This window comes from Accipiter gentilis, chromosome 33 (assembly GCF_929443795.1).
Source record: "Accipiter gentilis chromosome 33, bAccGen1.1, whole genome shotgun sequence".
Lineage (NCBI taxonomy): Eukaryota > Metazoa > Chordata > Aves > Accipitriformes > Accipitridae > Astur > Astur gentilis.
The window spans coordinates 9,310,522-9,338,358 of NC_064912.1; the positions used below are offsets into that span (position 1 = coordinate 9,310,522).

Consider the following 27,837-nt stretch of genomic DNA (forward strand, 5'->3'; position numbering starts at 1 on the left):
ATGAAAAAGGAAAATACCCCAAATTTGCAAAAAGAAAAGGAGCTGAAGATGCATGAGGAAAAAGGTGGGACTCAGTTAAGTATGTACTTAAATACATTTTGCACATCCAAAGTACCTTAGGATTTCACTATGCATAGTAAATTATTCTCAGTAACTCTGTAAGAAGGTTTGCAAACTGGTACAAAACTGCTTCAAGGTGATCTGCAGTAGTAGCTACCTATCCCTTGACTGCAGGAGCTTTTCAATTACAGGATGAGCATCTCCAAAAGGCAACAGACAACTACCATTGACGAATTGGTACGATGAAGGCTGCAACTGTGTACTATTTTAATGGAATGAGAGGGGCACCTCAAAGCTTGGTGTCAAGGTGAGGAAAACTGTTGAAAGAACAGGGAAGCGAGGACGGAAATGAAGATGAGGATAGAAACATATATTCTCATGTGCTAGAATTAAGCCAATTTCGGGCCACATGTTGATATAGGCACAAGCCACTACCCTAATAGCTGCCAAATTTCAAAAATGAACAAAACAAAAGTATGAGGTTAAGTGGCTTCACTAACAGAGCAATTAATATGGTGTATTATTACAGCTGTGGTTTTTGGTTGGTTGGTTGGGTTTTTTTTATCTCAGTACTTCATTTGTCAATACATTTCCTGCATTACAAAGATATCAAATACAGTACCTGAGTCGATTCTTATCTGCAAGCAGCATATGAACATATCTTTCCAGGGAATGTTCATTTAGTGCACAGCGCAACCAAGCCCGGCCTCTACCAATATCTGTAGTAATTGTCTTCAGAGAGTAAAAGCGCTGCAGTTCATGTTTATTCAGAACTTCTTTCACATAGTACCAAAACACTGGCTCTGGAATAAAAAAAAAAAAAAAAAAAAAAAAAAAAAACACCCAAAAATGCTAAGCTTGTATCAGAATGCATTTACATGCAATTTTGTAAAACAAGCAGGTAATAATATATAACTTTGAACAAAGGTGAATCATTTACCATATTCATATAACTCTCCAGTTAAATAGGTTATTTATTTCTCCAGAACTTGGGCTATTTAAGCACTTAGAACTTTTTACTTCACTGAAAAGCCAAACACACATATTAAAGGATTCTATTTTATGTTTTTAAATAGAATTCACGTTTAAAAGCACATATAAGCTAGTATTTCATCCATAGAACAGATTCACATGTTCAGCTGGTAATAAATTATGCAAAGGAAAAAAATTCTTTAGAACTCTCTTACTGCTGATTGTGAAATGTTAGAAGCTAGGTCCAAAGGAACCAGTAGCTCCAGAATTTTCAGACATGCATGTTACTTTAAAAATAAAAGTGTTACATTTAAAATGGAACAATACCCCTTTCCACTAAAATACTTTCCTTGCCCTGCCCCCAAATATTGATAAATAGTTTTTTTGCAGTTGCCTCAAATTTGTCAGAGGTAACAAAAATCTACATCCATAATTGTAAACATACAATAAAACACCTAGTATTTTACATATTCCTGTTTCTTAACTGAATAAGAACATAATTATTACAATTAACCTTGTACCATTTTCTCAGGTTGAAAAGAACAACCAAACATCAAATGATTCATCTGTAAGACTTGAATCTTTACTATATGGTATAGTTTGGCAATCACTAGTCATTAATGTTGCATCAAACACATACTGCTTGAAAGTATCTTAAAATATAACATTAACAATAATGTTCAGGTGGCTTTGATTTGTTATAAATAGAATTGCTTGAATAACTAGAACAGTTTGAACACTGTTAATCTATACAGTTAGAAACGTATTAAGAGACTGTATTTAAGGCAAATAGGATATTTTTATGAGAAAAAAAAATCTGAGAAACCCAAGCTTTAAAAAAAATTTAAAACATATCAGTCTCTCAAGGAAGACATGAGGTACTCCTTTGGACAGTTTAATGAATGTCTTCATTCAACTTTTTAAGTTAACAAAAAATGTAAAATTATTCTATTGTACAAGTGAATGGCACACTATCACCTCAAATATCATGCTGGCTTTTGATCATAAAGTTAATGTAGGCAGCATAAAGCAGATGTTAAAAGACAGGTAAAAAAATTCCTCAAAGACACAGGAAAAAAAATGCACAAGAGGAAACATATTGATCCTGCCACTCCTTGCTTATCACTTTTCTAAATCTTTTTTAATGTACTAAGAGTTTTAAGAAAAGGCCATCCATGATGCTTCTCCTTCTCTCTGCTAAATAAAGAGCATGCAGTCAGATTTTGAATAGGTTTTCACTACAGTTTATGACTTCTTTTGGTGAAACATGCTCATTTGAGGATATGGGGTTTTTTATTAATCTCTGCTGAAAGCCAAATACAGCATTAGATTAGCAAAGTTTATAATACAGTTTTAGACACTGAAACATGTAACAAGCAGGTTAGACTCATTAACTAAAAGTTTTGCCAAATAGGTCTGACAGCTATGCAAGAATTATCCAGAGCTCTTCTAAATTAGACAAATGTGTAAAACACACAGGAACAATTGAATTGACAATGTAGGATGTAAAACTAAAGATATATTTTGCTGAATGAGGACCTCATAGGCACGTTAACATGCAAACAATAAGGAGGTCCACTGAACATTTAAGAGCATTCAAATACCATATGTCCTACTCCTTTGGCTTCAACTTACTTGATCTGCATTTCAAAAACAAAACACATGCATATGTAAAAAAAGCAGTCTTTAAAATGCCAGATATGTATCAAGATGACAGTGATTTAATTGCTTTTTGTGACCAATAAAATTCACTTTTCTGTCTTGCTAAAGCTCAAAACAACACTAAAGTAGGAAGTGAAAAATATTATAGCAATATAGAAAATAAGCAGATTTCCCCTTGTGCCAGAGTGAAACTCAGTGTTCCTTGGCATTCTGATTATTTACAGATATCAAGGATTTTGAAAAGCTTCAAAATTTGGATTATCATCAGTTTTTAATCAAAATCCATCCAATGGAAATAAAGCAAGAGCATTCCATACTCTAAGTCCCTCCATGACATACTTTATAAAAACAGTAATGTAACTGGCATTTTCAAATCACTAAGTTCTCTTATTTGAGACTAGCGTTAAATGAAAATCCAAGTCCTAACTGTGGATATTATTTTTCATAGCAAATAATCCAATTCCTGTTATCCAGAAGTAACATCATTTTAATTTCAGTAAAATAAAATTCGTACAATTGTACTGTAGGCAGAGAAGACAGTGACATTATGCAATTCACCCAAATATTAATCACTTTGTGAAAACAGTTTATTTAGTTTTAATAATATCACAGTTCCAATAACTGCAATACCACCAATCATTAATCAGCCCTAAACAGCAGTCATGTCTCAAGCTGAGAGCATAGAGATCAATCCGAAGCCAGGTTCAGTGACTTCTTATGCAAAAAAAAGTAAAGAAAACAATTTACACTGTGCAGTCATTGTGCATTTCATTGTCTGTTCTGTCAAGTAATTAAAGAACAGTTTCATGTTTGTCACAAGTGTGTCATCGTAGAACATTCTTTACTATAGTTGGAAATATTAGTTCTTTCACTTTTAATTGAGACTATCATTAAATAAAGTTTATATTCTATAAGCCTTAGTCTATCATCTTCATTTCTAACCACAGCAACTAATTGTTTTACCATATTAGCCCTCAGCACTACTCTACAATGTCCTACTATTCATAAGCAAGCTATGACATGCAACGTAGTAAAGCTACAAACATATTGTGACTTAGCAACGATTTCAAAATACTTTCCCATTTTCGGTATTGACATGCCATGAGGCTGTGAACAAGCCACATCTGTAATTCTGCCATGGTTTACCTATCTATAAACAGATAATACTATTCTACAATTATAGCATCAAAGTATATACATAAATCTGTAGCAAGATGCAGCACCGAACTATTTAAAAATAAACAAAAAAAAGCAACAAAGACAGAATTTTGCTTCAGCCAGGAGAAGAGAAGGCTTAGGAGGAGGGCAGACACCTAATAGCAGTACCTACAAGGAAGTCATCAATAAGACTGATTTAGGCTCTTCACATCAGCACATAGCAGGAAGACAGCAGACAACAGGCATAAATTAAAACAAGAAAGGTTCAGAGTAGATATAAGGAAAAACTCTTTCATCATGAGGACAGTCAAATGTTGGAACATGCTTGACCAAAGAGGTTGTGCAGTCTGTGGAGGTTTTCAAGTCCCAAATGGATAAAGCCCTGAGCAACCTTGTTTAACGTCACAGATGATCTTTGTAGGACTGCAGACCTCCTGCGGACCCTTCCAACTTGAATTGGCCTACGATCCTCTGACTGACTGCAGAAAAAACACTGCTATTACTCACAGAAATGTTTCAGCAAGTCTGGAAACTCTAATAACATAGTAGAAAGTACAACCACAGGCAATGGAAGAGTTCATCTATTTAGAACCTTTCAACAACATTGTCCTAATAATTTTTAGTAAATACTGCATCAGCTACAATATTCTCACATAACCTTAACTGGAGTTAAATGAAGACACCCTCATATTATTACAAACTAAAAACAGAATACAGTTCTATTGTTTGCTGCTTTTGTTTAGATTGCTTAATATAAGATTAAAGGAGCTGCATATGCCTGGAATGACCACACCATCAATTGACATGAAATCACACTCATGTTAGGAATTTATTTGCATGAATATATATTTTAAAAAATTAAAATATTTTAAATAGGATTTTTAAGTCATAGTTCCAAAGAACTACTACTGGAGTTGTAAATAAAAACTTTTATTTTCATTTAAGGACAACAAAGTAAAGCACTGAAGCTCTTAGATGCAACATGATGATACATTGTTTACAGCCATTTGAAAGTACAGTTGTCATGAAGTATCTGTAAATTTTGAAAAAAAACACTGCTGAACAATTTTATTTTTCAATTGTCAAAGCCTGAATGTACAGCCTAAACAGCAGCATTCCACTATGTTAAAGAAAAAGATGACACCTGTGATTACATTAGACAGAACAAAATATAATTTATACCAGATTCATTTGCCTGAAAATGATAAAAATATAGAAGTACTTTGCAACTGCTTTCAGGAAAAAAATAAAAAAACACAACACTGTAATTCACAAAGATAAATGCAGTGGAACTCAGTAATTTCCATTAAAAAAAAAAAAAAGCTTCTCAGTCACAGTACAGCATTCAATTTGCTGCAAAACAGCCACATTTTTGTTCTTGAACTTCCCATTTTTGTTCTTGAACTTCCATACATTGCTTAAGCTTCTTAAGGAGTAAAAATGATGTTTTCCTCCTTCTTCCATTCCCCAACCATAGATAACTTTCCTGACTTTCTCCTTTTCCTCCACATCATCTCACTGACAAGCCCCCAGGTAAGACACATATGCACGAGCATATAGCTAAATTGTTATTAAAGTTCCCCAGTATCAGAGATGCACCTTTGTACATCTGACCACTAAGGACCAAAAATTTCATACACCCTTGACGTTACTAACAGACAAGAAAGAAGTCATAAGGATTGTACATAATACCTTCAAACTTAAAGACACACTATTTGCATAAATCAGAGAGGGTGTAACGGGAGAACATTCTCTGCAACAAAGCATAAGACTCTCAATTGCAAGCTGAGGGGATAAAAAGTGGATAACCAAATTACTACCCATTAAAGAGATACAAACTACCTAGAGGCTGAAAGAGACCACAGAGTATCTAATGCCCAATTACAAACACACATAAGGGAGAAAAAAGCATACAGAAGAGCCAAAAAATGTGTAAAGATTGTGCAAAGAGCTGAATTTTTTCTTACTTGTTCATTTAGAGTCCGCAAAGTGTCAAGTCTTGCCCACTACTAAGTAAAAGAGGCAAACATGGGAAACTCACCAATTTATCTAAAACCATAGCTATTTTAGCTCCCCCAAAAAGCTAAGTCTGGAGGCTCTAACCCATTAGCAGGAAAATCAGCACACAAGACCCAACATTTCACCCTATCATCCACAGGAAACAAGTCTGTTGTTACAGCAATTTAAAAACACCATTATATCAAGCTACACTTTTTGTGTTAATGTAATATCCGTTATATGCAGTTGTCTGGTATAACTGGAAGTTTATAGCTGGAGATCAAATGTATTAACAATTTTAGTACCACTGAATATATTTAAAAAAAAAAAACAACAACCAACTGACACTATGTGTTACATGTTACACTTGACGGAGTTTCAAAAGCTGAAAAGAATCTTTATATTATGTGTTCCCTGTTTAAGAAAAAAGATACTGTATGTCAAACTTCACAATAAAACTGATGACAAGTAACACCTTCACATACTTTTGATAAATAAAACAAGGGAAGCTTCAAGGTGAAGAGAAGGCAACAAAAATAAAGAAATCTTTTCTTTAAATGTGAAGAAAGTAATAAAAAACAACCCAACCAATATAAGTAATGTAAGTTTTGTTTTTAAAATTACATCAATACTTAGAAGTGAAACTTATCTGATGCTATAGAAAATGGCAGTTGAAGAACAGAGTAACGTTAAGAATGAAAATGTTGTAGCAAAAACTTAACAGCACAATTACACAACATTTATCCCTACCAGAATTCAAACGAAATTTGCCAGTGATACTATTCATGATGGAACTGTAGGAAACGCAGATTTCCAAATAACAAAATTTCTAGATAAACTTGATATGAAAGTTAAACTAGATTATGAAAGCAAAAACCATTTTCACTGCTTAATGAGAGTCCAAGTGTTAAGTATGCTACCAACAGTCTGCAGTTTGTTGCATTGCTTAAAACTTCCCTTAGAAATTATATCATTTGCTTGTACTTATCAACTGTTTAAAATAGAATACTTACGATTAACAAATTACCTGTTTCAGTTTTACTGGTGAAACCTGCTGCCTGTTTGATTGCTGCTGCTGTTAATGCTAGTCCTCGGCTCCTCCTCAGACCATGCTGTAACACAGCTTCAAACTGAGCACACAAACAAGTGACTCTACAACAGAATTTTTAAAGAAACCATGTGAAAATAACAAACAACTATGTTTCTATAGAGCAGGCTTATTCCAAATCTCTGAATAGAGAATGGAAAGGTGAACCATTCTCTTATATGTAGTGAAAGACCCCTTGTATGCACTAATCTCATTATTGCAAACAGTATAATCTACTTATACCCACAGTCTCATCATGACTATCCAAAGCTGGGGCATGAATTACATTCAGAAGAACTGGCAATCAGTTTGAGAAATCATCCTCACCTCCTATAGAGATTGTTAGTCATTTTATTTCAGCTTCAGATTACGTATTTTCATAAATATACTTTGTACTATACATGCAATTAATGATTTTCTGAAAATATGCTGTAACCTCCTATACAGTTAATAGACTATTTTGTTAATTGGCACTAGTATGCTATAATTCAAGCCTAGGATAACAAATAAACATACATTTTTATGTCCTTCAGAAATCCCAGGCATAGGAAAATATGAAAGATTTTTCTGGAGATGTGTTGAATCTTTAGTTGTTGATGATGTTCTCTACAATACCATTTATAAATTTCCTGACTATTTTTTTTTAAACATAACCCAGTTAATAAACCAATTTTCACAGAGGTAGAACCATTGTAAAACCAGCAAAGTTTTAAAATTCAGCCTGCCAAAGAAAGGAGTATTATTGTAACCTACAGGGAATAGTAATGCTTAAGGTATAACAGACATGAATGCAACCTGTTTGTCTGAAATCTCATTTTCTCTAAGTTTTATTTTTGCCATTAAATAAACACTACTTAAGCTTTGAGAAAGTTGTCACCTGGCTACCAAAGCTGATTACTAAAAGGAAGGACAGATACTTTAACTAAGTTCAAGCAAATAAATAAAAACAGTGGCAAAATGGCTCAGGACTCTGCCCCAGCATTCCAAAAGAACAGGGTTCTATTCAGGGTCACAAAAAAGCATAAGATCTCAGGAGGAGCACTGACACAAAAAGAGGTATATCTACCATAACTGCCCTAGACAGAAGAGCTTTTAACACATAATGCTTTCCAGTACATCTATGATAAGAAAACTTTAATTTGTTAGGAAAACTTTATTAGTAAAGCAGAATATAACTGCAACAATACTCAAGATGATTGTGTAGCAATTGTGATTAATTTTTGCCAAAAAGACTGCTGCTGTTAAAAATGGAAATTCCAGCAGACACATGACACACACACACACACACACCCCGAAAAACAAAACCTAAACTTTTTCAAATCAGAAAAAGCAGAACCAAAACTAGGTTCTGTGAAAGAGCTCATATTATTAAAAATCCATGTGCACTTAAAAATCAAAGCAAGAAAACTATGCAGCATTTTACAGGAAAATTTAGCCACTAGTAAAACAAAATAAAATTAAATTAAAAAATCAGGTATTCTACAATGCCCAATATTACTAGATAGCATCACAAGGGTATGTTAAATAAAAATATACAGAAAAACATGGAGAAGTCTAGTGTACATAGACACAGACCTCTGAACAATTATAATCTCAAAGACAAAAAAAAATCACTGGGAGAACAACACTTGGAGAATCATGGATTTTACTGAATTTTGATCTAAATTCTCAGACCATCCTCATTTTCAAAATTATCTCACAATGTTTCACATAGTAACAACCTCAAACACCATGGAATTTAGGAAAAAAAAAATCTATTAATGTAATTTCCACTTCCTTTTTAGTCCTGAAACTGCCTAGCTATAATTCATTATTCAGTATGTCTACCAAATTCCAAGGAAAATATTTATAAGTAAAATTTGACCAGCATCATATCTTTGGAATCCTAACTCTCTCTGTTTATCAGAAGACAAATACTCAAGGTCATCATTCAAATTATTAAACAACTGCAGCAATGCAGTTGTTCATGCACACTGAGCAACAAAGCAAAGTTTTAGATCCAGATAATTTGTTCTACACAGGACGTACTTCCTTTTAGCCTAGTTTACACAATCTACTACAAAGGCAAACATCGTCAATACATTGTCTTACATAAACTAAACAGTAAAGATTAAATAACTATCCCTAGTTGATGCTTCTGTGCCAATAGCTATAGCTGCACAGCCAGTCCAGCTGCTAGGTTCTTCAGCCCCACCATCCCTTTCTCCCACCTACATCTTCTTGCTTCCTCCCTCGCACACCAGCTTCTGTCCAACAAACCCTGTGCTGAACAGACCCTGTACTGAACTGTTTCCACTATGCTAGTTCAATGGAAAACTATTTCTCCACTATGCTAGTTCAATGGAAAACTATTTCTCCGAGTCTGTTTCTCCAAAACACTGTAGGCTGAAACAGCCAAGGGCAGGACAGGATGACAGTAGTAGCCAAAAGTCAGACAGACTTAAGCTGCCATGCAGCAGCATTAGCCTGGAGTTTCACAAACAGGTAATGCAAAGGAGCTGCATTACAAGCTGCTCCTGAAAGGTGATGGGTTTGCCCTCTCACCCCTTGTTGCTTCTTCCTCCTCTTCTGCACTTCCCATTGCTTCCAGCTGTGCGATCTTCCCCTTCTTGCAGCAACTCTAGCGCTCACCAGATGTTTTACTGATTTAACTCGCTAAAATGGCAGAAAGTTATCCTTCTGCATTATTTCTTCTTTTATTAAATTAATTCAGAGGGGACTGGATGATCACCAGGCATTGCTTAAAAAGGTAGGTAGAAGGGAGTAGTACTGAAGTCAGGGATCCTGAGGAGACACATGAACCCTCCCCACCCGCTCAGTAGCAATAAGTTCTTACAGTGGCTTTCCAGAAGTCATGAAACCACACCCTTAGACATGTTCTTAAAGACCGAATTGGGAGAGGATTGGAGAGAGTTTTATGCATCATTTATAAATGGTCAACAGATAATTAACTTCTTCCCAAAAGGCAGAGTCAAACTTCAAAGACATATGAAAAAGGACAACAAACAACTGCATTTAATCCTGGTATTTTATTTATCTGAGATTCTTTGATAGGACAGGTTCTGAGAAAGACTCAATATGATACAAAAAGCACGACAATTTCTTTCCGCCAGTCATCTTCGTAAAAGCCTTATAAACCAATATGCCATATCCAACAACTAATGCAACTAATAGGAATTAAATGACATTTTTTGACTTATATTAATAAAAACGAACAACTTCTTGGACAGAAAAAGAAGAAAAACAGGTTTAAAATATGTCAGGAATAAGAAAAAATAAGAATGAAAATTTTCTTAATGACTATGTGTTAAACACTTGACTCTTAAGTGTCAAGCTTCACAAAACACAGGTGTATTGGTAATAAATATGCATTCATTTTAGAAGAGGTTTTAGGGAAGATATATTCTCCCAATCTCATGTTCAGACCTCAGAATTCAATGCTTTGTCAGGAATTCTGCAGCCACTTAAACACTTGTAACTTCATAGAGAAGAACACTCTTTGTTAAGCTGTCAAATTTGTAACAAGATGAAAAGTTCAGTCCCATGTCAGTGTTTGTATAAACTGGGGGTTTTCTGAGCATGTCAAGTATTTTTTGCCATATGTTTTATGTCATTATGATACATAATCTAAGCATGTTAAAAGTTTCTTAGACCATTTTACCTGCTATCAGAGTCTGAAGCAATTTCTTTTCTTCCTCCAAACCGTATTTGACACTGCAATAAACAGATTTTAAGGAATTTTTGTTACACTAACAAACTCAATATTCTGAAATATTTCCATATAAGAAATAAAGTCATAACAAAAAAGGAGGCAGTACAAAATAAAGCATTGGCAAACATAGCCTGCAACAAAAAAGTGCTTTACAACATCATGTTCCACTAACAGGCTACTCTTGCAGTTCAGATACATTCTTGCTAGCCAGAACACACCTGCAGGTCCTTCATTAAATTTAAAATTGAGTAAAAATTACTACTTTTGAGTTTTAAATGTACACCCACAAAAACAAACACTGCTTCTATTCAGCTCAGTGCTACAATTACAGAAGAATCATTCTTTATAAAACATACCATTACTTTTGAAGCATTCTTTTGCCTCCCAAGCTCTCCTAAATTGAATCCAGATTATGAAATTCTACTTTCTGAACTACATGTTGATACAAGATACATACCTACATAAATAAACCCCATCTTTGCCTATATTTTAACCATTCACTAAAATCTTAGTGTAAAGAAAAAAAGCTGCTACTATAAAATGTTAACCAATTTAGCCTTTGCAGTACAGTTTAGTTCAGTCATATAAGTTTACAAGTATATATATTTATAATATATATTATTATATTTGTAACATATAAGTACTACAAATATAATCTGTCAAGAACAAGAATTTTAAACAAATACTGTATAATAGTTGTTTGCTAGCAGACACAAAAACTCAGTAGTATTGTGTGAAAGACAACTTCTTTGTCTCATAAAGGGGAGAAAAAAGGGCAAAGACAGTTCCTGCTAGTACTAACAACTTAGAGTGAGTGTACTGTAGAAATATGTATCCGATTTCTCACCTGTTTAACTGCATCCAGTAGCCGCTCTAGGAGAAACTGTCTTTTAGTGTCATTATTCTGTGAACCTGAAATTCAACAAAATTATATCATTTTAAAATAAATAGTTTTTTAAGAAAAAATACATTTGGGCCAATACCAGGGCCCTGAAAACTTTCCTCCCAAGCAAATTATTCAATTAAATTTATTAATGTATTTTCTCTAAGTAAAATGATGCAGTATAAGTCTGTGTTTTGAGGTTCCAAGTAGCCTTTCTCTAAAATGCAGGAATAATGTTTGAAATATCTGGAGTCTTATTTTAGTAAGACTTTGGTTTAATGATACAAGGTATATTGCAGCAATACCAAATACAGTATAATTGTGCACAATCAGCACAGCTTGCCCCTAGCTTCATAGCACAACCACCTGTGGTACCATATTGCAAGCCTGGAAATGACCTAGTTTAAGATTTTTTTATTATTATTATTTTTTTAGTTGGTTGTATTGGGTGCATGATGGAGCTCACACTGCAACCCCATAAATCTTCATACTGGGACAACTACCAGCGTAATATATCATCATAGCACAAGAAAAGAATGGAAAATGAGAAAGAGACAGCAGGAATATCTTCTTACAACAACCTTACTGCAGAAAGACTTTTAAGTCAGGTGAACAGAGAGCAATTGTTACAATAAATCCCTTAAAATTTAACTGCCAGCATAGTTATTTCTGATTAACACTTATAAAATCTAGTTTGTAACTATAGAAGCAACTACACAAGACAATCTTTAACTTCTCAATCATTTCAACAACAAATAGCGTAACACTTTGCTTGTTGGAATATGCTTTATAAACTCCTGTGAATATGTGTAAAATTTATTATTTAATTAACCTACATCACCTCTGTCATTTCTTTATTCTGAGCTTAAGTTCAAAATATCCTTCAAAAACCTCTGTGACCTCTCTGGAATTAAAATCATTCCATTCTTCTTTTCCTCTCAAAGAACATACAACTAATATATGCATAGACTGAAAGCTAATTATCAAAACTCTGCACAAGCAAGTTCCTCCAGATACTGAAAATCAAACACTACACAATAAGCCCTCTAGTACATAGAGATGACATCAAAGACATGTGTCTCTTCCTCTTGCTGTCCAACACTGCGAGGTCCCAATACCAGAATTTCCTATCTTCGTAATCCCATTCAAAGTAGTTTGCTCCTAAACCAGCAGAAGGAGACAGAATTTGTGCTAGTGAAATTATTCTGCCTTTGTTTCATCCTAAATATGGGATCAGGAGAAGAAAAACCCAGAAGTCTATAATACACAATGCCAGAACAAAGAAAATAATAGGAAAAACGTGCAATGTAGCTGCTAGCTGACTAAGCTTTACAATGCTTATTTAGCCGAGTACAGCGGATTTTCAAGAAGTTATACTTCCGATTTTGAACTCTGACTCAAACTGTGCAGACACGTGATGTTATGAGATTTGGTTCTGCTAGTCAAATACTCCAATGCATGGAAAGTCAGGTGAAGATGCAAACAATGCTAGTAAAGGACTCTAGAAACAAACCCCATACCAAGTAGGTTTTAACTTCCAAACAACTATGCTAGTTATGCCACTGTGAAGATAAGTTTAAATTCATATAATCCCTACTACTTCCACTTTGTTCCTTCAGAGGTCACAATTTTATTAAATTATATTCAGTGTTCTTAATATGCATACATTGCCAAAAATGGAGACACATGCCTATGCATCTAAATGCCTTATAAAAATCACATAACTGTAAAATAAGGAAAACAATTAAATCCCAACTCTTAGTACAAACTCTCATGCACAGTAACATTGAATATAAACAAACCTGCAGATTTTCTCCACTGTTTCAAAACTCATTACTTCTACAGTCCTATGCTTACCCACATACCTGTGGGAATAGGCATAATGCAACATTTCTCTTTATATTAACAGTTTGAAACTACTTGAGAACAAATGCATGTAATTAATAATTTTGTGACCCAAAAAACATCTATCAAATGAAAATATTAAGTATGTGGGTTAAGTTTGTCTTTCACATGCAATACATGTTAGTTTTTAAATTCACATCTCTTTGGCATCTTTGGTCCATTTGGTAACACAGAAATGGTTTGCAACTAGGTACCAGACTGTGAACAACATAAAAAAAATGCATAAATACAGAAAACCTAATGATCACTATGTTAATCGATGTTCTAAAAGACTAAAGCATGTGATACCAAACAGTCTTAAATTTACACAGACTTAGTGCAGTGTAATGTGTATGTTGTCTTTATTTTACTTGTACATTTGTACTAATAACAATTATGACTATGCATGATTAGAACCAATAATTTCCATAAGCAGTTCAGATCACTTTCACCATTAACAGGGCTGTGAGGCCACATAATGTCTATAATGAGGGCTGGCCGAGGTTTCTACTCAATGCATGTCTTCAGAATTCTTCTGTTGCTGTGCTTAACACAGAAATTTTGCAGGTAGAAGAAAAAGAATATTCACAAAGTCTAACAATTTTTAAAAATTGAAATATTAAGTTGTGTGTTTTGCAAGCAGAGGATATATTTTTCTTTGTAATAAGCCTAGAAAACATAGTACTATTTAGCAACATTTTTGTTTCGAGTAGATAGAAGGTAAAAATAAATCTCTACCAACTCTATTTAAGATTTTGTTCTTTTACAGTCTTCATTTTCTAAACCAAGTCTTCAACAAAAATTAAAAAGAGCATATTTTCAGACAAGAGCACCAATTAAGTGTGATCCACTCCAGTTGATTTAAAGACTACCGGTGTATCACAAACTAAACAAAATACCTTTCTACTGATTCAGAACAGTGGTAAAAACTGCAGTAACACATACAAATACAAAACATAGAATGCATAAAACCAGCATTACTCAGAAAAAAGGCTATATTTGGACTATTGCAATAAAAAAGGAAGTTTATACATGAGTCTAAAAATAATTGTGAAAATATAAGGCTGCAAAAACTGAGAAACTTAAAGAGATCCCTCCCATAAAGATCTACTCAGTCAAAAAGGGTTAAAAATAGTCTCAGGTACTGCACCTGCCTCTGTGACCCTTGTCATCTTTTCTTGTTCACAGTCATGCTTTCCTATTTTTAAAGCAAACTTCTCTCCATACCCTGACAGAAATATCCACACCTACAGCAGAAGAAAACTGACTATGCAAATAAAGGAAAACAGGATTTTCATCCAATTCTTTATAGGTACAGCTCTCTTCAGCACCATATGTAGCATATAGGTTAAAAAAAAAAAAAACAAACAACCCAAACTTCACATTGCCCTTACGTACTTCCTGAAGTCTTGTATGCAAAATCTCAGACTGCAATTCCTTTTGCTTGCTGTAGTACAGGTTCTGAGGGTACAAGTTTAAGATAAAACAAACACAGACCTAATTTAAATACCTACCTTGTACTACATTATTATGATTCTACTGCCTTATCCTGAATTAGTCGCATTTTTATGGTTTTTGAAACTGTCATTAAACAAATGACACCACCACTAATTCTTGACAAGTACATATATCTAGTATCCCTGTGTTACTTCCCTTTGAAGTTTAGCCTATTCAACACTGTCCAACAAAATGAGTATGTAATTAGCAAGCAGTATTAGTAATATTAAAGCAATGCTCAAATCAACAGGAAGTTACCTTCACATCCACTAGAAATACACTGTAGCTAAAAAAATATACGTTTAAAATAATTACAGCCACTAGGAAGAGAGCTTCTATCTGTATCTTAGGAACAGCCCTTTTATTTTTAAGGGCTAAAATTGGGCAGGGAAATAGGTGTAGACAGTGCTGTTACTGCCACTAAGAAAAGGATGTGGTTAAATCTGATGATGTTAAAATTAGCTCTCTCCTTTATTTGAAACAAGCATGATAATGATACACATTTCTCTGTCCTGATCTGTTCCACTTACATTATTCTGGAAAAATACCGTACAGTATTGTGTAACAGTAATGTTTAGCAGAGTGCAAAATTAGCATTCTTTTTGTTATCTTGCTGTCTAATTGAAATTGTTGGAAATGTCATATAGGTCTTGGCAAGGGCTACACAGGGGTAGGTTAGCCATGCAATTGAACTACTAGCTTTAATGTAACCTTAGGCATTATTCTATATTAAGTAATTAAATGTTTTCTCTCCTCATAAACCTGTATCTCCTCACTGTTTAAAAAAAAAGATTAAAGGTATCAAAAATAACTACATGATGAGGCTTTATGCCACGAGAGGTGCCACCTTGCCTTTTGAGTCACAGAATTCAAACAGAGCTCCCAAAGATGAGTCACCTAGGAAGATTTATGCTCTGCTGTGCACAAATTTGCACAAGGCTAGTCCCAGCCTGAATTCATCATTGAAGGGCTGAAGTTTTCTGTAGGAAAATGCAGACTCTTAAAAACATCAGAATTAGGATTTAGTCTATATTGTGTCAAGATCTGAAACATTTGAGAAACTTTTTTTCCATGGTTTGAAAGATTTGAATGTTACTTGCATTTTTCACAATGCTAACTAACAGGTTTCCCCACAATAATCTTTTTTTTTTCCTTATCTATTCTTTCATAAAGTCTTTTTTTTTTTCTTCTTACCACAAGGGTGAGAACAAAACAGAGAAAAATACAGCTGAAGTGTTTTCATTTTCATTTTTTGTTTCATTTTCAGAAATTACTACTATCCATAAAACACGTAGCATTTATTTACTCCAGTTAATTCTTCAATTTTATTTTTTTTTATACTATCTTTGGCAACGGGTCTCACCATATATTAAATCACAGTGGGAGAAAAACATACAATCTAGTTTTCAAGTGCGGAGTGTTGTTCGCAACTTGCATTACTGAAGTTGTACAAACAGACCCATGAAAGCATTTACTAAAGCACCTCCCTTCTTAAAAACACACCAAACAAACCCTTGCCAGTGTGTTTTAAGACATACTGAGTGCCACTTATTTACAGGAAAAATCTATTAAAATGTATTCCTCCATCTGACCAAATAAGTCTCTACGCTAGCCCGTTCAAGTGGCTACGCTTCCTTCCAGCCCTGAAGTTTATGGGTCCCAATTCTCGTGCAAAGCTTTTAAATATTCCCCTCACAAACACCTCAAAACCCTCAGGATTCAGCACACCCACACGCCACTTGACTGTAACACGGAGGCCAGCAATGAACACATCCACAACCGACAGATCCTCGTCAGGGCTGAGCTCGAGAAACAGCAACAACACGCCCTCATTATCGGAAGGGACCACTCTCTTCCACTACTCATGCTTCTCACCAACTGCATGTTAGCAGTAAGTTCGTATTATTTTTTCATTATTATTTTCTCCTGCTCATTTATATTCTCGGGAATATTTCCTGTGATTTTGCACCGTTGAGGCAACAGAAATCCCCCAGACCATCATCACTCGTGCTGTGAGCCAGGGTCACGCTCAAGGGCAGGCTTGAGGACTTAAAACGAAGTAAAACACCACTTCTGGGCGGCTTTGGGAGCCAAAATGAGGAGCGGGGTGCGGTGATGCGGGAAACGGCCGAGCCCTGCCCCTCGCCGCGGGGCCGCCGAGGCCAGACTCTCCTGTGCCTCACCACGCTACAGCCCCCAGCCCCACCGGGGAGAAGCACGGGGGAAGAAAGGGGCCTCGGCCCGCGGGGGACAGGGCCACGCCAGACCGAGCAGGCAGCGGAGCGGCGGGGACCGCCCGGGCAAGCTCTGCCCCCGCCAGCCCCAACAGTGCCCCAGGAGCCCCGGCGGCCCCACCGAGCGCGCCCCAGTAGCGGAGAGGGCTCCGCTCCAGCCCTCCACTCACCACTCATGGTGGCCGCGGGGCTCGCCCCCTCCGTCCGCCGGACCCGATCCCACCTCCCGCGCAGCCCAGAGCCCGGCCGGCCAGCGCACGCACTCCGCCCCGGAACTCCGCCCCGCGGCCCCGGAAGGTAAACACCGCGCCGCTCCGCGCCGCCCGGCAGGGAGCTCCTGTGAGCCCGCAGCCTCGTCCCGAGCGAGCCTTCAGGGCGCCGCCTTCCCTCACAGGCGCCGGGCGGGGGCTCCTGCCGGGCGCCGCTGCTGGGAAAACGGCGCGAAGCTGCTGGCCTCCTCCCGAGGGGCGGCTGCCGGCGCTGGCTGTAGCCCGTTCCTCCGTCAAGCAGCAAAGCTTCGCGCGGGCGGGAGGACGCGGTAGCGCGGCGGGCAATCCTGAGGCAATCCCCCCGCTTCGCAGAAAGCCTAACCGTCTACCCCCTGCAGCGGGCAAGTGAAGAAATAGCGGGCAAGTGAAAGATGAGAAAAACGGAGTTAAAAGTGTTCCGTACTGCCACACGTGCTATGTGAGCTGAAGTCCTGAAAGGTTCACGTTTCAAAAAACGGGTATGGAAATTGTGAGACCTCTAATACAGAAAAACGACAAAGTAACGAAGTCATTTTCTTACATGTTGTAGACTCGTTTTAAGGCATCATCTTGCTGGTTTGTGTTTGCACGCTTTCTCAATACAGCGCTGTGTATTTGCCAACATAACTGCTCCACACTGTGTGAAGTAAAAGAGTGTAATCTTTTTTTTAAGAGTTCCTAGATAAAGTGATCATAATACATTTAATAGCTCTGTAGACCTATTTCAGGGGTTTGGGCCAGACCTACGCAGCTGACTAATAACTGGCCCAGACTTTGTGGGCAGCCTCCTAAAGATGCTCTAATAGTGATCGTTCATAGATTTTGTGCAATAATTTACTAGTCTTAAAACATCTTTGTTCATGATTCATCCAAGAACCTGAAATAGAAAGCTATCTACAAATAAAAAGATTGTTGTTGCTTCTGTTGTTTTTGCATTTTTCCAAGAATAAAACTGGCCTAAGATTAGGAAAATAACATTAATGCTTGGGAGGCAAGGTGACAAAAGTATATTCCTAATTTTAGGACACACAATATCCTAGCATGACTATATCCAATTAGCAGTCCTTGTACATATGACAAGGGTAAGTAAATAATCAGTAAAATAGAAAGAAGTCTTTATAGAATACAGTCTGAAAAACATCTGGCACTTAAAGGAAAGTCTGCACCATCAGGAAATACGTAGGGATTGCAGGTACGGTGTTCCACAGCACCACAACCTCCCTTAGCGTGACCCTCAGATACTATCTGAACTGGGCATGACTCCATAGTCTACAAAGGTATTCATCATTAGAATATTCCTATTTCAAGCATCATGGGGGCTATTTGAAATTATTCTTTACAAGACTGGGGATGTAACATGGGTCTTCATTTCCACCTCTTGGAACATTCCTTGTGTATCATCAAGCAATTTTTGGCATAAGATCTGAGTTTAACATAAAATATATACTTGCAAACTTGTTTATTGATGGGTTTGTATATATCTGGCATAAATAGATACAACATAGGGACTTTCAGAAATTAAGAATTAATTAATAACTAGTCTAGTACCTGAGGATAATGTAGAAATACTTGACCAAAGAGATACTAGAATTAGAAATAATATGACAATATTAATGAAAGCACAATGTAAGATCTATAAGGACGTACTAGCCTTCTCCACTGACTGCAAGTATTTAGATGAATAGATATACTGGAATAACTCATTTATTATTATGCAGTAAAAACATACTTCTCTCATAGTCACCCAGCACCCAGAATATAGTTGCAATAATCAAAAGATTTTGTGGTAACTAGAACAGTAGCTCCTTCTTCTGTAGCTGGTAATGGAAATGAAGTTTCACAGCCAGTCTCAGGTTTTACCAAGCCACAGTCACTGCAAGTGCGTTCTTCCACTGAATACATTAATGTTTCACTTTGAAGTGAGTGTCTAATTCCTTCTGTATTCACACTGCTTTCAGTATTAGCCTTGAGAATGTTATTCGGCTCCACAGAAGAGTCTGTAAATATACAGAAGTTAATTTAGTATATATATCATGCTATTCCAGACATACAGTTATTAAAGATCCAAACTTCATTATGTTCCAACTATGTTCCTAACCTTAGTGAAAGTTTTAAGATATAGTGAAAGTTTTAAGATGTAGTTACATATGATAATCTTTTGTTCTATGACAATATACCCCCTATACTTCAGGATAAGCATTTAAGCAATCTAACACATATTTTCTAATCAATTATTATTTATTGGCTGAACACTCCACAGATATTAGTGTTTGTAAAATGTAAAAATAACTCAATTATTTTCACCTTCCCCAAATAGGCTTCTCACAGGCTAGAATATTAAGTAAAACTATTTAATATCTTATAAAAAGGAAACCTAATATTGAATGTGTATCCTCTACCTGGGTAGAATTCCTTTAGCATTCAGTGAGAAGAGGATGAAATCCTTATGAAGATCTTTTGCTACTGAGGGTTCATAAATGATTTCTCAAATACCAGCAAGCAAGCCAGGTATGAATATGCAACAAAACAACCCTGACATTGTCCAGAATCAACAAAGAGAGACTGCTGGTTTTACAAGTTATCATCTGGATATTTAATTCCCTAATAACTTTAATAACTTTATGAGACTATTTCAGGAATACAAAACAATCCAACAAAGACAGTTATCTGAATCTGGAATATAAATTATATGCAAAATTTATACATGGTAACAGTAGTTAAAATGTACAATGATCTAAAATTATTTGATAAAGAATCTTATTTATTCACCTGTGGTTTTCAGGTTTTGTTTTTGTTGCTTCAGATGCTTCCATTTAAACAAGACCATTAAGGTGAACAGTGTGAGCATTAAAATTATTCCTAAGATCAAACAAGTCCAAACAACTCCACTTGAATCAGCACCTTATGAAATAAGAGATGCATTAAATTAATTGTAAACAATAACAAATGAACAGTAAACATGTCCAACACATAAAACTTTTTCTATATCAAAGGAGCAATTTCTGTTTCTATTGAGTGACAGCTCAAATAAAGCTAGAGAGCTTTAAAAATGTGTTCTTCTTAACACACATACAGGACATAGTGCATACTACTTTAATATTTTTGAGCCCATATATTATCCTGATAAACTCTTTCCAGGTTTTAGATTTCTTTAGGTTTTTATGTTTACAATTACAACATGAAAATGCCCAGCATAGCCACAGAGTACTGCAGAAATATTACTTACTCTTATCACAGTAGTTTTCACATGCAGGCGGCGGTGTACTAGAACATCGAAGATGACAAGGCTTACAAGAGAGCAGCAAATTATCAAAGTATTCATTTTTGGGGCAGTGTGCCATCAGGGCCAGTAATTATGGAACTGGAAAGCCACAGAAATTGTAAAAGAGTGAGGATCATCTACAAAGGGCTTTTCAGTTCTCACTTTTAGCAAATCTAAGAACAGCTAGCAGTAACAGTTAGACTTTGATCGCAGCTCCACTACATAGTATCATGTTAAATAAAAAGGATTTAACTCTGAGGCCCCCAAGGAATTACTGTTCCTTTTTTGGCAATTCACAATTGTAGAAAAACGGAACAGCTGCACCAAGGTAATTTTCAATGTAAATTTTGCCTGAAACAGAAAACAGTTATTTATAGAAGCCATTTCTTCAACAGGTGCTAAACATTACAAATTGTAGAAAAGCAAGATGATCTCCAAACAGGAGTTCATAACAATTGTTCTTGTCTTCAGAATTTTGGGTTTTTTTCCATGGTGATGGGCCACAGTAATAATGTTTTCCTGTAAAATGCAAACTATGCAATGCTTAATTTTGTTATTTTTGTTCCAGTCCAAGGAACATAAGATGAAAAAAATAGAGGCAGGAGGCATAGCAGTAAGAAGATATGACCAATTCAGTTTCTAGGTTTGCCACTGACTCATTCTGCAACTTCAGACAACTTCCTTCATAGCTGTTTCCCTGGATGGACAATAATATTTAGAACATATAGGTGATGAAAGAATTACTTTTTGTAAATGAATGGTTTTCTCCTTTTAAGTGAGTTACTGTTGGAGTACAAGCTGAGCAGTTACTTCATAATTGTGTTGTACAAAATACATCTAAGACCTTCAGTTAGAAAGACAAAATCTAGAGATTCATCTGCTGGTATATTGCTCCTTGATTCCAAATTAGCCTCACTTATCTACTCTATTAGGTTTTGGTCAGCTTTTTTGCTTTGTTCATTTTTTGGTTTTTAGCTGTTTATTTGCTTATAACCATAGCTATATGAAAAATTTAATAAGGTTATATTTTAATAGTGAAAGAAGAGTTATATGAATATTTTACAATTTTGATTCAAGGCATTATCTGCATTTTCCCCCTTATTTTTCCATAATGGAAAACTGTCACTGTACTAAAACTGCAATACCCAGCATGGAAAAAGAGGTGGGCCATAGATTTCATTCTTGTGGTAGAGTGTATATGACACCTCCTTGCCAGCCTGGTGATGGGGCACACTGACCATGCATAGATTTATCTGTGTATATGCAGTGAGTGTAACATTTCCAAAAATGCATTTGGTCTTCTCCCAGGTAAAAAAAGCTTTGATAACAGACTGCCACAATGAAAATAATTCACACAGCTTACTTGTATCTTGACTTTTTAATCTAACAGAATTTATTTTAAATACAAAGTTAACCAGTCACATCTAGCAAGTTGCAATAACAGCTTCTATCCAGTATCACTGCCACAGATAGATTAGAATTACAGGCTTATTTATAGTTAAATTTCTCCTTGACAATTAAGTTAATTGGCTTTTTGGCTACAGAAAGAGAAAAGAAAAATATTGTATAAGGAATTGTAATTTCATACTACATTACTATGTGTGAGACTTATTTTCCCAAGAAATGCAACATGTGGGAATACACAAACTGTTTTTAGTGGAATAGTCTAACAAAGCAATCTGTATTCTAGGCTCTAGCAGATGGAAATGCTTATTGTGGCTTCTGCACTTGTTTCTATAGGCCAGGTGCACAGCTGTAGGCTTTCTATTATGGGCTTTTCTCCCTATTCAAGATTAGTGGATAAACAGGAATTGACAAAATCTGATTTAGGCGTGACGAAAGAAAATACGGATACAGACCCTGGGCGATGCCAAAAATTTCACCAGGAAGTCAATGCTCGTACTGAAGTCATAAAACTGGTTCTGACTTGCTTCACACAATCACACTTAAGGGGAAAAAAACTAAGTTATCACTAGAATATCATTCCTATTTCTGATGAAGCACCATTTGCTAGCTTATGCATAGAGCAATTTGAGATTTTGCTTTTAAGATGCTGTTTAACCTTTTCAATCATGGAGAGGGCAATCACATTCTCAGCTGTGATCAGAAGACAGATATTCCTGAAAGTATCTTCATGGTATCCACAGGTACAAGAAGTGAATTTCAGGACAGACAAGCTGGGTCCAATGCTTTAATCTTTTATCAAGAATTCCACTGAGTTCAGTGAAATGCTCTCTAATTTTACTTAAATAGAATATTTTCCTGTGCCACAATTTTCACTGTTCTTGCATTTTTATATTCATATCTGTAACTTGTACTAAGACCCCTTATTCTTTTAGAAAGGAACCAGCTGACTACTTCTATAATTGTTTTCTGCAGCTGGTTCCAACACTATACACCTGCAGGATTGGTAGTCTTTACTGTGGTAAAATTCCTTATGAAATTAACAGCTCTCAAATTCCAAAACTTTCAAACTATATCACAGCTGATGAATGCTTCTAACATTATTTTAGTAGTCTAGGGAAATCACATGTGCACTCTAACAGATGAATGAACCAGTTCTTTAATCAGTTTCACACCTTTTCTTTTTCACCAGTTCTACTAGGGGTGTGTGGGAGGACTGTGTTTGTTTCAGCTGCTTTTATTACAGTTTTCCTGCCTCATTTTTTATGTGCAATAATGACACTTTTTTTAATTTTTACTTTTGACTGAATTTATTTCAAACACTTTCTTCAACAAAGTAGTTTTGCTAAATAGGTAGGTTTATAGCATGTTGGTATCAATTCACAGCTTCACAAAGAGGAGAAAGAAGTTCAGATTGACAGCGGTATTTTTTCTGGGAGACAGCAAAATGCTCTTGTTAAATAGTGTGTAAAAATCCCAAGTAGGCAACACAGATAATCCTAAACTTGAACAATGATAATTGATAAACTCCTTAAAGTTCAGTGTTGTTACCATAAAGAAAGAAACATTGAAATGCTTGCTAACGATAGGTTCTGTTAAACAGAACACCTTTATGTGCCACTTCAGGTCGTCTTCAGAATTTTTTTAATGGAAGAGGGATTCTATTGAGACTTGTCTGACTATTCCCATATGCACCCACATTCTGTATCACTGACCAAAGAGTAAAAAACAATGCTTAGCACTCCAGAAGTCAATGCATGTAGTTATTTTACTGTTTTCAAAAAAACCAGGCCTTAAACAAAAAACACACACAGATACTTAGAAGGTATCTTCAAAACATATTGACTGAAGGAGGTAGCTTTTCTTGGAAAATGTTAGTCTAACTTTCCTGCATACCTGCATGGGTAATATTTACCTACTTCACAGGAACACTACAAAGTAATTTTATTAAAATTCGCTAAGTCCTTTCAATGAAAATTATTAAACCCATGCAAAGTATGAGTCAATAGAGTCATAGAATACCAGGTTGGAAGGGACCTCAAGAATCATCTGGCCCAACCTTTCTTGGCAAAAGCATGGTCTAGACAAGATGGCCCAGCACCCTGTCCAGCCAAGTCTTAAAAGAGTCCAATGCTGGGGAATCCACAGCTTCCCTGGGGAAATTATTCCAATGGCTGATTGTTCTCATTGTGAAAAATCTTCCTCTGGTGTCCAATTAGAATCTCCCCAGGAGTAACTTGTACCCATTGCCCCTCATCTTTTCCATGTGACTCCCTCTAAAAACAGAGTCTCCATCTTCTTTGTAGCCACCCCTTAAATACTGGAACATGGTGATACGGTCTCCCGTAAGCCTTCTTTTCTCAGTGCTGAACAATTCCAGTTCTCTCAGCCTTTCCTTATATGGCAGGCTTCGCAGTCCTTTGATCACCTTTGTGGCCCTTCTCTGGACCCCTTCCAGCCTGTCCACATATTTTTCATATAGCGGGGACCAAAACTGAACGCAGTATTCCAGGTGTGGCCTGACAAGCGCTGAGTAGAGTGGGATAATGACTTCATCTCTGCTGGTGATGCCCTTGTTCATGCAACCGAGCATCCAGTTGGCTTGATTTGCCGCAGCAGCTCACTGTTCACTCATATTGAGCTTGCTGTCTGCCAGGACCACCAGGTCTCTTGCCACAGAGCTACTTCCCAGCCAGGTGGATCCCAGCCTGTGCTGCACTCCTGGATTATGTTTTCCCAGGTGCAAGACCTTACATTTGTCTTTGTTGAACTTTGTTATGCACTCCTGCTCTACTTATTACCATAAAGTATCCTACAACCAATACGTATTTGATATGATATGGTACTTGTGGTGGGTTGACCCTGGCTGGATACCAGGTGCCCACCAAAGCCGCTCTATCACTCCCCCTCCTCAGCTGGACGGGGGAGAGAAAAAATATAACGAAAGGCTCGTGGGTCAAGATAAGGGCAGTTTAATAAAACGATAGCAAAGGTTGCGCGCGAAAGCAAAGAAAAAAAACCAAATGATGTTACTCTCTACTTCCCATCAGCAGGCGATGTCTGGCCACTTCCTGGGAAGCAGGGCTCCAGTACGCGTAGTGCTTGCTCCGGAAGACAAAAATGTCCCCCCCTCCGTCTCCCTTCACTTAGCTTTTATATCTGAGCTGACGTCATATGGTATGGAATATCTGTTTGGTTAGTTTAGGTCAGCTGTCCTGGTTATGTCCCGTCCCAAGATCTCCCGTCCCTGCCCCAGCCTGCCATTGAGGGGAGGGCAAAAATGTTGGAGAGACAGCCTTGATGCTGTGCCAGCACTGCTCAGCAGTAGCCAAAACACTGGTGTGTTATCAACACCTTTCTAGCTACAGAGCTGCAGAGCACAGTGCTATGAGGGCTGCTATAGGGAGTACTAACTCCATCTCAGCCAGACCCAATACAGTACTATTCATAAAAACTGTGAAAAATGGACTTAAAGAGAGAAATGTTGATCTAAAAGCAACACAAGAAATAATGAAATATGTCTAGAATGAGTAGACACACGGCTTATAACATTGCTTCTCTATGCCCACCATTGCTATACCCAAATAGGATTTCTAAATTCCAGGGAAAATGTAGTGAAATCGTCAACACAACAACCATTTAAATTAATGCTCAACAGTAAGAATACTTTCTCTCGTACAGTTAATGCAGACATGATTTCATCCCTGAAACTTACAAATTTCATTTCTGAAATGTAAAGTGACACCCTTAAAGAACCTCCTGGAAAGATGACCAGTTTTATAGCTCAGATTCTTCTGAGGTTCAAAAGGAAGGCTGAAATCAAACTTCAGGCTTCTGTGCTCTACTAATGCAAAGAAAAATACATCATTGATAATTTAAAAGTAAGATACATTCCAAAAGGTACTATTATGCAATAGGTGTGATAAATCTTTTCTAGAAAACCAGATGGCTCAAGAATTTTTCAAACAACTGTCTTAAATAACTCACATAAGTCTAAGGTAGACTTGACTGCTCTGAATCTCTTTAGAATGGTCTAACGAAACGAAGAGTTAGAAGTTCATGATGTGGACCTAAGTTTTCCTTTCCAGCTCATAGCATCTTTCTCGACAATCTGGAAAAAGGAAAAGAAAAAAAAGGAATACCATTTCAGTGATGTGTAAGATACACATTCTATTTCTAAGTTTGAAACTTATGTGATTAAATCAACACTGCTTTCTCAAGCAGATTAAGAACATTTGTGGAAAAGTAACTTATGTCTTGACGTGTTATGTAAAAAGAACCCATAGCTGCCACTCTTACTGAGGGTGTCGCTGGTAACACAAAGAAGTTCAGAGGGGTAATGGAAGCAAGTAGACAGTGGTAACTTCATACAGTTTTATGTCCTCCAGGCAATGCACATTCCTCCCCTTTCCATAACCCTCTGCACATGTTGACAGAGCAACATTGACAGTAGTTTGGAAGAAATTGCATAGACCAGATAATAATAATTTAAAAATAAAACAACCAGAGATTCTCAAGGCATACTGTTAACTCAGTGCTGTTATGTGGAACATAATTTTAAGATGATCTATTGATGCTACACAAGTAGCTTCACCTGGTGGCAGAGAAGCTTCCCAGTAGATGTAACCCAAATATAGGACTTCCAGAAAAAATATTAGAGAGGAGTGTAAGACTTGACATTACTTTGTGAGACAATTAACAATGGAATGAACTACAGGATGTAACTCCTACCACAGGTCGTATTATGAGAGTCTTCACAACTACTTTACTTTTTGCTATTAAACTCTTTCCTCTGTTTTCCTAGTGCAGAAGAAGTGCATCTGGTTTTACTTATTGGCAATGGCTTCTCCTGCATACTCAAAATACCTCTCTCCCCAAAACAGCTTGCTGTTATTGTACTTGAATACATCTGTTATATGATATGCAGTAGTGTTAATATTGTGATTCCTAAAATATTTTGTCACTCAAATGTAATGAGATATATTCTAAATCAGCCTATTTTGGCACAAAGATGATTCATGTCTAATTAGTAAGACTGGTCTGTAGGTCACCAAAGATGTGGTTAGATTATATACAGCTAAGCTGATTAAATGTCTTGGTGTTAGTGAAAGGGATAGTCCTGCTCTTCACTCTGAAGCTCAAGGGTGGGCTCTAAGGCTTACCTGACCACATGGCAAGCAGCTTCAATTTGTTAATCCAGTCAGTTCATAGAGCTTTACTCCCTAGGGCCTGGGGAAAAGGCCAGAAACAGAACAGAAAGAAAGATAAAGAGCTGATTACCTAGTGGGGATGTGAAACCAAGTCCATCACGGAAGTACAAATTTGGCGAACTAACGCACCAATGTCTTCATTTTAAAAGTCTTGTCAAACTCTTAAGTAGAGTAGAACTTAATTTATGTCTAATTATTAGATATTGTGTATATGGGATCATAAGATATCATGGCAGATATGTCTACACTCTTTATAACCAGTTGGCCAGAAACAGTTTTCCTATGTGGCTAGACTTCAAACACATTTATTATAAGACACAGAAGTAAATACAAAGAAGTCTCATTTTTTCAAACTCTAGGAAACCTCCCCTCAAGTAAAAGGCTAACTACAGCTCATTTCATCAGAGCTCTGGAGAATACTGCTATCTCTTACAGCAATTATTTTCCTCCTACAGTTGGACTACTACTTCCCAAAGCTTTCAGCCTTTAGAGATAAATTACTTTTTTTTGATAGATGTGCCCCAAAACACAAATCCTTGATTATTAAGCAATGCATTTTTCACACA

The 27,837-nt window shown here is 36.5% G+C and overlaps 2 protein-coding genes across 7 annotated transcripts in view; both read right to left on the reverse strand.

Annotated features, from left to right (window-relative positions):
* SNX29 (sorting nexin 29) overlaps positions 1 to 17,407 on the reverse strand; it is a 112,226-nt gene extending 94,819 nt beyond the window's left edge. For all 6 annotated transcript variants that reach the window (XR_007510332.1, XR_007510333.1, XM_049835411.1 and 3 more), the window contains exons 1-5: positions 17,318 to 17,407; positions 11,497 to 11,561; positions 10,599 to 10,651; positions 6,878 to 7,002; positions 683 to 863 (exon numbers count right to left, since the gene is read on the reverse strand). Coding sequence is in view for 4 of the 6 variants with exons in the window: in XM_049835411.1 (XP_049691368.1) it covers positions 683 to 863; positions 6,878 to 7,002; positions 10,599 to 10,651; positions 11,497 to 11,561; positions 17,318 to 17,324 (431 nt within the window). In the remaining 2 variants the exon portion in view is untranslated. The remainder of the gene's footprint in view (positions 1 to 682; positions 864 to 6,877; positions 7,003 to 10,598; positions 10,652 to 11,496; positions 11,562 to 17,317) is intronic.
* A 1,633-nt stretch (positions 17,408 to 19,040) lies between these two features.
* TNFRSF17 (TNF receptor superfamily member 17) lies at positions 19,041 to 26,194 on the reverse strand. Its single transcript, XM_049835418.1, has 4 exons — positions 26,049 to 26,194; positions 20,622 to 20,756; positions 20,165 to 20,296; positions 19,041 to 19,392 (listed from the first exon to the last, which is right to left on the reverse strand). The coding sequence occupies exons 2-4, from the start codon at positions 20,734 to 20,736 to the stop codon at positions 19,136 to 19,138; spliced, it is 504 nt and encodes a 167-aa protein (XP_049691375.1). The 5' UTR covers positions 20,737 to 20,756; positions 26,049 to 26,194; the 3' UTR covers positions 19,041 to 19,135.
* Between the last annotated feature and the right edge of the window lie 1,643 nt (positions 26,195 to 27,837).